We start from the raw sequence: 7368 nt of genomic DNA, 5'->3' as shown, positions 1-7368 counted from the left end.
TACCATGATCTCCTGTGGCCTTGAGGTTGAATTATTCTGAATTTGGTAAGAGTGCAAGCCTCAAATGAAGCCTTTCTATCTGGTAGTAACCATTCTCTTCATTCGTAATAAAGACGCACTGCAGCTTTCAGTCAAGGTTGTATCCTGGGCCTCCCTTCTCTACCTACCTGCCTATTTTCACAAATCTTCAAGGAGCAAGACTTATTATGCATGAGATCGCTACTACTTTGCCAATAAAACCAGTCAACAACTTCAGGAGATATTAGGGGCAGAAGAATACTAGAAAAGGTAATTAAATAAGACCTGTTTTCTTAGAAAAGATAATTAAAAATCTCTACTTTTAATTTCTTCCCTGCTACAACGAATCAGTCACTTTCCTCTTTAAATCAATACGGCAGAGAAAGCATAGAAAGACAAATGAGGCTATTACTATTATGAGAAAGACTGGAACTGGAACTTAATTTTGCAGCTGGTCTAAAGGTGGTGGTATTAAGCAGCTTTTATATAGCTGTTGACTAAGTTAGTGCTTATTTTGGCATAAGTACCTGAACTTGACACCCAAGCATCAGAAATAGAACTGTGTCCCCTCTTGCCCCATATGCAATTTTACCATAAATAGGCTATACATATGTAACAGCCCATCTTATTTTGACTTAACTACACAGCATGCAAAAACATCTGATAAGGATACCAATAAATACAGCACCTCAGGATTGATATCTAAGCTCTAGTAAATTTTGATTGTTGTATTTTGCCAAGATTTGCAAATTACAGACCAAACAGGGACCCATGAGCTCTCTAGAGGTGTAATGCTCATGTAAATGGCTGGGTAACACAAGTACAGAGATACATGAACAGATATCTGCCAAAGGTCTTGGGAGGCTGGGAGATCCCCACTGGCTGGAAGCTAGCCAGTGTTATTCCAGGTTACAAAAAGGGCAGAAGGGAAGACCCAGGAAACTATGGATATGTCAGTCTGACCTCAGTTCCTGGAAAAAAATAGACAGAAGATCACATTGGGTGCTATTGAAAGGCATTTAAAGAACAAAGAATAAATTACTGGGCACAGTCAACATGGGTTCACAGAGGGAAAATCCTGTGTAACTAATCTGATACCATTCTATGATAAGGTCACCTTATAAGGTCACAAATAATGAAAAATTGCACATTTGCATTTGCTGAATGCACAAAATTGTATTCAACAAAGCCTAAAGCATTTTAGGTTGCTCAGATCTCGCCAGTGACTCTCATTGACAAATTGTATTTCTTATTTGCCTTTTTGCCGCCCTTTAAATGATGTAAATGATCACAGAACAAAAAGACATACAAAGGGGAATGCCCTGATGGCGTTTGCTGTTATGCTACAGCGAAAATAACACCTGATTTGGTCAATACAATATCAATGATTATTAAGATCTCACTTACTAAGCTAATACCCTAATCTACGCTTAACTTTGCCTTGGAAACATGTTTGCATTCACATTAGTGTTTGCATGCACACACGTGTGTGGAAAGGGAGAAGGGAAGGCGTGGTGCAACACACGTGAAGCAAAATGTCAAACCCTGCTTGTGCAGCCTGAGAACACCAGAGGCTGTTGCAGTCACTCGGAATACGCAGAGATCCGCTGAGCCCCTTTGCTGAGGTCAGTCCCGTGGGGAGCAGCGCTGCAGCGGCAGCCTCGGGCAGCTATGGCACAGCTCGCTCGCGGCGGGAGCTGCTCGGTGCACTGCGGCCCGGCACCAGCTGTCCAACAGCCCCGGGAGGCTGGGATTTCCCGCAGGGCGCAGGAGGCACATGGGGAACCTCCACAAGCCACCGGCAGGAGTTACTTGTGCTCTACCTGCAGGTCCTACCACGCACTGGAGCAGCTCCACAGCGGTAGAGGAAAAAGAGACATTACGGGGTACTGGTCCCAGCCTCGCACTGGCCCGAGTGCGTCAGCGATCACCGCCGGGCTGCGACGGGTCCGCGCCGCACGGTGCCGGCAGCCTCAGCGTGCCTGTTCTGCGAGGTGAAATCCCTTCGGACACCGGGAAACCCGCCTTTTCCGAGATGCGGCCTTCGCCAGCAAACGACAGCCCACCGCTGCAGCTGGCTGCGCCCGTCACTGGGAGCTCCGCCCGCGGGGCCGGCCCACCCCGGAAGCTCCGCCCGGCGCCGGGCTGCCCCTCCCAGCGGTGACGGATGCTGGGGCCTCCTTCCTGTTTCCGCTCGGCAGGCAGGCCCCCCGCAGGGACGCGGTACCGCGGGCCGGGGGGCAGCGGGAGGGATGGGGGGTTGGTGCGGCCCCCTTCGCCCCGCCCCGAGCCCCGGCAGTGCCTTCCCGCCACGCTCCGCCCGAGCGGCGCCGCCTTTCGCTCACGGGCTGTGTGTTCTCTCCGCAGGGATCTGGGCGCCAGCCTTCCGTCGCTCGGCAGGCCCGGAGGGTGCCCGGGGCGGCGCTGGGCCCCCCGCCGCCGGTGAGTGAGGGCGCGGCCGAGGTCTCCACGACGCGGCCATTGGGAGGGGCGGGAGGGGGGAGAGGTATGGCTTTGGTGGCGAGCGGGCGGGAGGGACCCCGGTGTCGGGCTCGGGTTCCGGCCGCTGCCCCCAGGCTGAGGGGCCCCGGGTTTCCCCAGCATCCCCATGCGCCTTGCCGCTGACTCAGGCCTGAGGTGGTTTTTTACTCCCCGGCTATATTTAGTTCACTGTTTAGCATAGCATCAACTGGGTTGGAAAAGACCATTAAGATCACTAAGTCCAGCCATTACTCCAGCACTGCCAAGACCACCAGTAAGCCATGTCACTGAGGGCCTAGTCTACACAGTTTGTGAACACTTGCAGGGACAGTGATTTTACCATTCCCTGGGCAGCCTGTTCCAATGCCTAATCACCCTCTCTGGGGAAGGGATTGTTCCTGATATCTAATCTAAACCGCCCCTGGTGCCGCTTAAGGCTGTTAGCTCTTGTCCTATCACTTGTTACTTGGGAGACTGACCGCACCTCGCTATTGCCTACTGTCAGGGTAGCTGTGGTGAGTGATAAGGTCACCCGAGCCTTCTCTTCTCCAGACTAAACAATCCAACCGGGCTCTCTTCTCTTCCAAAGAAGCATGGACTTTTTTTCATGTGGCACCTTGGTGTTACCTGAAGCTCTGTGGATGAAATGCCTAATTATTTTACAAACACTGTACTTTAAGGCAGGGTCAAACACTTTGTATTACACTGCCATGTATGATGCACTACTTTTAACTTCTAGTAAAAGTGAGCTTGCTCTTTAATAATGAAAGATGATGACATATTAAAATGACAATATGTGTGTATGCATTCCTTTATTTTTCGGAATACTCAGAAATACTATTTTTTTATTATTCTGCAGGGTTTTCCCAATAGAAAACCAGAAAAGATGATTGATATTAAGGCCTGGGCTGAATACATCGTGGAGTGGGCTGCAAAGGACCCATACGGCTTTCTTACTACAGTGATCTTGGCCCTCACGCCATTGTTCATAATTAGTGCAGCACTTTCATGGAAACTTGCAAAAATGATTGAGGCCAGGGAGCGAGAGCAAAAGAAGAAACAGAAACGCCAAGAGAATATTGCAAAAGCCAAACGAACAAAGAAGGATTAAATGGGAAAAAAAGGTCTTCCTTGTGCAAAGAATCCACTTCCTAAATGAAACACTTATTGTGTTGTAACTGTCCTTTGATAATTGATCCTCTGATTTCTTGATGCAGGGAATTTAGTCCCTCTAGTGTATTTTTTTTTTCTGCTGAGATGATTTGTGTTAGTTTGTCCAAATGACACTTGTTAACAGTCATTTAATCTCCTACCTGTTCTAGTCTAGGTTGCTTTTCTAACTTTGCATGTTAAACAAAATACCAGTGTGTTGGGTGGCTCTGGACATAGATGATTTTTTTCCCTTAGTTGAACTATTGCCTAAGTGTCTTAAAATTGTCAAATTATGGGGGAACTTGTGAATGGTGAACCAGATTACAGAAAGGCAAGTTTCTGCAGACCTTCAGCAGAGCTGTAGAGATGAGCTTGCATCAGTCTTCCTTAGTAGCACGTTACCAATTTCCTTTAACACTGCATATGGCCGTGCAGTTCATTTGGCTCTCTGCCCATAGGGGATGCTGTAGTGTCTTTGATGGTGGGGCTTGCCTGCAAAAAAACCCCTGTCCTAGGTCTTCCTGAACTACCAGCCATCAACAGTATTTAAATGCAGCCCAAACTCTAGGACTCTCATTGCTTGTTCTAACTACCCTCATTTGTCTTGAGCCACTTCTATGTTGTCTGGGCTTCCCCTAATGCTCACCTGAATACTCCACCTGTAACTGTTTTCTGCCTTCAAACACTTTATGCCTCAAAGAATAGCCATAAATGGGGCAAGACCAAAGGCCCAGGTGGCCTAGTGTTTTGTGGGGGTTATGGGAGGAGGATGTGCCAGTAGTTCTTCCTACTTGCTAACCTGGCTACCTTTGGTCTAGGACCTTCTCAGTTCAGGGGGGGATCTCTGCCCTCATGAACCCTGGAACTCTCCTGCTTTCCAGGTTGCAAAATGTTGCCATGCTGGAAAAAGTCCAAGTTGTGTTTGCGTTGTAACTATGCCAACATTATTTAAACTTAATTCCAATTCATGTTTTTCTAACAAGCAATTAATTTTTCAAAGCCTGTTTCTTTTATTGTCTAGTTCTGAAATGCTTGTGTCAGTCATTAATTTTTTAGATTTAGTGTATTTCTAAACAGCAGCAGTTATGCTTTCTAGCAGCTAGACCTTCATTGTGTTTAAAAGTAAAACATAAATAATACTGTTGTTCAAAAGAGAGAACCTACAGAGCTGGTGGATACCAGGGATTAGAAATGGGGAGTCTTTATGGAATGAAGTGAATGTGAAGTACTGTTGCTTTCCTTTTAGTTTTGTTGGTCAAAGCAAGCATTATTGGAATGTGGCATTTCAGCATTTTATAAACACATGGGATTAAGTCTCCATATTGTATCAGGTGGTGTCAAATGTGTACCTGTTCCGTCTTTGACATATACTAGCTTAAAACATGGAGGAGAACTGATGAAGGATGCACTGCACAAATAAATTTGATACTTTTTTTTCAAAAAATTAGATGGTCTTTATTTTGACTTGAAGTTCTCAAACACCATCTCTTAAGACAAGTAATCTGCACATTCTGTGTATCTAAACTATGGCTAAATACATGTATAATTTAGGGAAGTCCTTGCATACACCAGGAATAAATAATACCTTTTTTTTTTTAATGACAGTCCCTTGTCCCAAACCTTGTGTTATTTTCCAGCAACTTTACCAAGTGCTTCTAACCTCTGCTATAATAGTTAGATGTAGTTTAATTCAGCCTGATTTTATCCTGTGTTTACTGCTGGCTCAAATCAAGCATTATTCAAATACATTGACTGTTTTCTTAAGTTACAAGAATATCTGTAAGACTAATACAGTGCATAGTCAGTGTGGTGTCGTAGTGATTCCTGTCAATGAGACAAACTTTTCCATCCACTTGCTAGAGTCAAGCACACTGGCACTGCCAAAGGAATAAAGCATTTTGAAAAACTATCTCAAACTGATGCCTAGGCTTAGGAAAATTCCAAGTGTGCTGATTAACTAAAATTTATTTAATCAAAACCAATTTTAAATAATATTATTTTTCCTTGAAAACCCATTTATTTTTAAGAAAAGTAAGATAGAAAACCTGCCTATGATTTCAAAAGTAACTGGTGAAAAGCAAGTGTTGAAAACAAATTTACATAGTTACACGATGCTGCTTTTCACTAAACCCAAACATTTTCCAGTAGTTTGCCATGATTAAGCCTATGTGAACAGTTTGCAAACATAAATGAAACCACTTTAATATTACTTTATTGCAGACTTCGATATACCAGCTGTTTATGTTTGTGTTAAACTATTTATCCATCAGCAGTATCTGTACAATTGTTTACTTATTACGACTATTATTACTGCTTGGTGGCATCCATGAGCCTGGCTGAAACGTATTTGCAGTGCTGGTTGGATCTTGTGAAGGCTCCTCTTTTCCGTAGTAAGGGGCAGATGCATGACCTTTAACATGAGTATGAGCTGGTTCAGCAACAAGTCCTTCCTTATATCCCTGAGCCTGAAGCAGCTTATCCTTTTCAGACACATCTTTGATTTTCTGTTTCATTTCTTCTCTGTAACTTTCATTCTTAAGAATCTCCTAATAACATAATAGAAAAATAATTAGATACATCAGAAATCAGTGCAATACACAAAGTTGATATAAAATCATTTAAACAGTCACTGTTTCTTAATTTCATAATCCAAATTTTCAGGTATGTAGGTAAAATAAACTGTTGCTAAATTAACTGATTTTCAGCGTCAACCCTGGTTTAGAATATTCTGAATGTTTCAATCATGTTGTTGAAGCAAAACTGCACTGTGGTATCCCAGTTTCAGTATTTTATTGGATCAAAAAGGTAAAGATACCCAGTCATCAACAAATGTGCTACAAATAAGGCTACCTTTTACACTGTTTTCTATGTAGGACTTGCTACTATACAGCTATTTGTCACTTGCATCTCTTCTGTAACTCATTATGCCTCTGACATTAGGTATCTCTGCATTGGGGTACAGTTTTGTGAGAAACAGATGTTCAATCTTGACTAAGCTGAAGCCACACAAATAATAAAAAACCAGCAACAACAACAACAACAAACTAAATAAAAAATAAAAATAGCACTAGGACAGAACTGAACTTACTGAGGTGGTGTCAGGAGAAAAAACAGGTGAGAGCATTAAAATCCCTGAGGCAAACCCTGCTTCGGACTCAAAAGACAGCTCAGCAAGGCCAAGCACCAGCATAGACAAAGCAGCAGAGGAGGACAACCCGCTGTCAGCTGCCAGCTGATGACTGCCTGGCCAGCAAAGGTGAACTGGGAGTTACGATGAGGACACTAAGCACAACACTCCTTAGGTGACTGTATGTTAACTCTAAGCAACCAAGTGTATTACCTAAAATGAATTTATACAAGGAATTATCCTTAAAACACACTAGAAATGTGCCGAATCTTCCAAATTTGGCTTTTATCTGCATGGCTCACTGTACTTAATTACAGTGAGTGTTAGAAAGGGTCCTCCTCAGACATGCTCCTGGTTCTACAGGGCTTCCTATCACCTGCAAAAGAATGGTAGAGAAGCCAACATCTGTGGGCTTTTCTATGCCTGACAAGTAGTCTAAGCAAATCTGCATAGCTCCACAGGCTCTTCAATCCACCTGCACACAGCTACATTTTCACCCTGAGCCTCTGTTGATGCCCAGTCCTTCACTGTTCGGTAACTCTAAGCAGTGACTGGCAGCTGAGTCTTCTTTTTCTCTTAATTACATTGGC

The 7368-nt window shown here is 44.0% G+C and overlaps 1 protein-coding gene across 1 annotated transcript; it reads left to right on the top strand.

Moving 5' to 3' along the window:
* Nucleotides 1-2196: 2196 nt before the first annotated feature.
* On the top strand, nucleotides 2197-5085 carry SMIM15 (small integral membrane protein 15). The gene is made up of 3 exons (XM_061368660.1): nucleotides 2197-2241; nucleotides 2386-2460; nucleotides 3359-5085. The coding sequence occupies exon 3, from the start codon at nucleotides 3386-3388 to the stop codon at nucleotides 3608-3610; it is 225 nt and encodes a 74-aa protein (XP_061224644.1). The 5' UTR covers nucleotides 2197-2241; nucleotides 2386-2460; nucleotides 3359-3385; the 3' UTR covers nucleotides 3611-5085.
* The last annotated feature ends 2283 nt before the right edge of the window (nucleotides 5086-7368 follow it).

Source organism: Neopsephotus bourkii, unplaced genomic scaffold (assembly GCF_033783945.1).
Source record: "Neopsephotus bourkii isolate Nb327-2 ecotype Australia unplaced genomic scaffold, CSIRO-AGI_Nbou_v1 NB_1436, whole genome shotgun sequence".
Taxonomy (NCBI): domain Eukaryota; kingdom Metazoa; phylum Chordata; class Aves; order Psittaciformes; family Psittacidae; genus Neopsephotus; species Neopsephotus bourkii.
This window is presented reverse-complemented; position numbering and strand designations above follow the sequence as displayed.

Coding starts and splice junctions, on each gene's coding strand:
- SMIM15 (XM_061368660.1), top strand. CDS start 3,386: ATGATTGATATTAAGGCCTGGGCTGAATACATCGTGGAGTGGGCTGCA.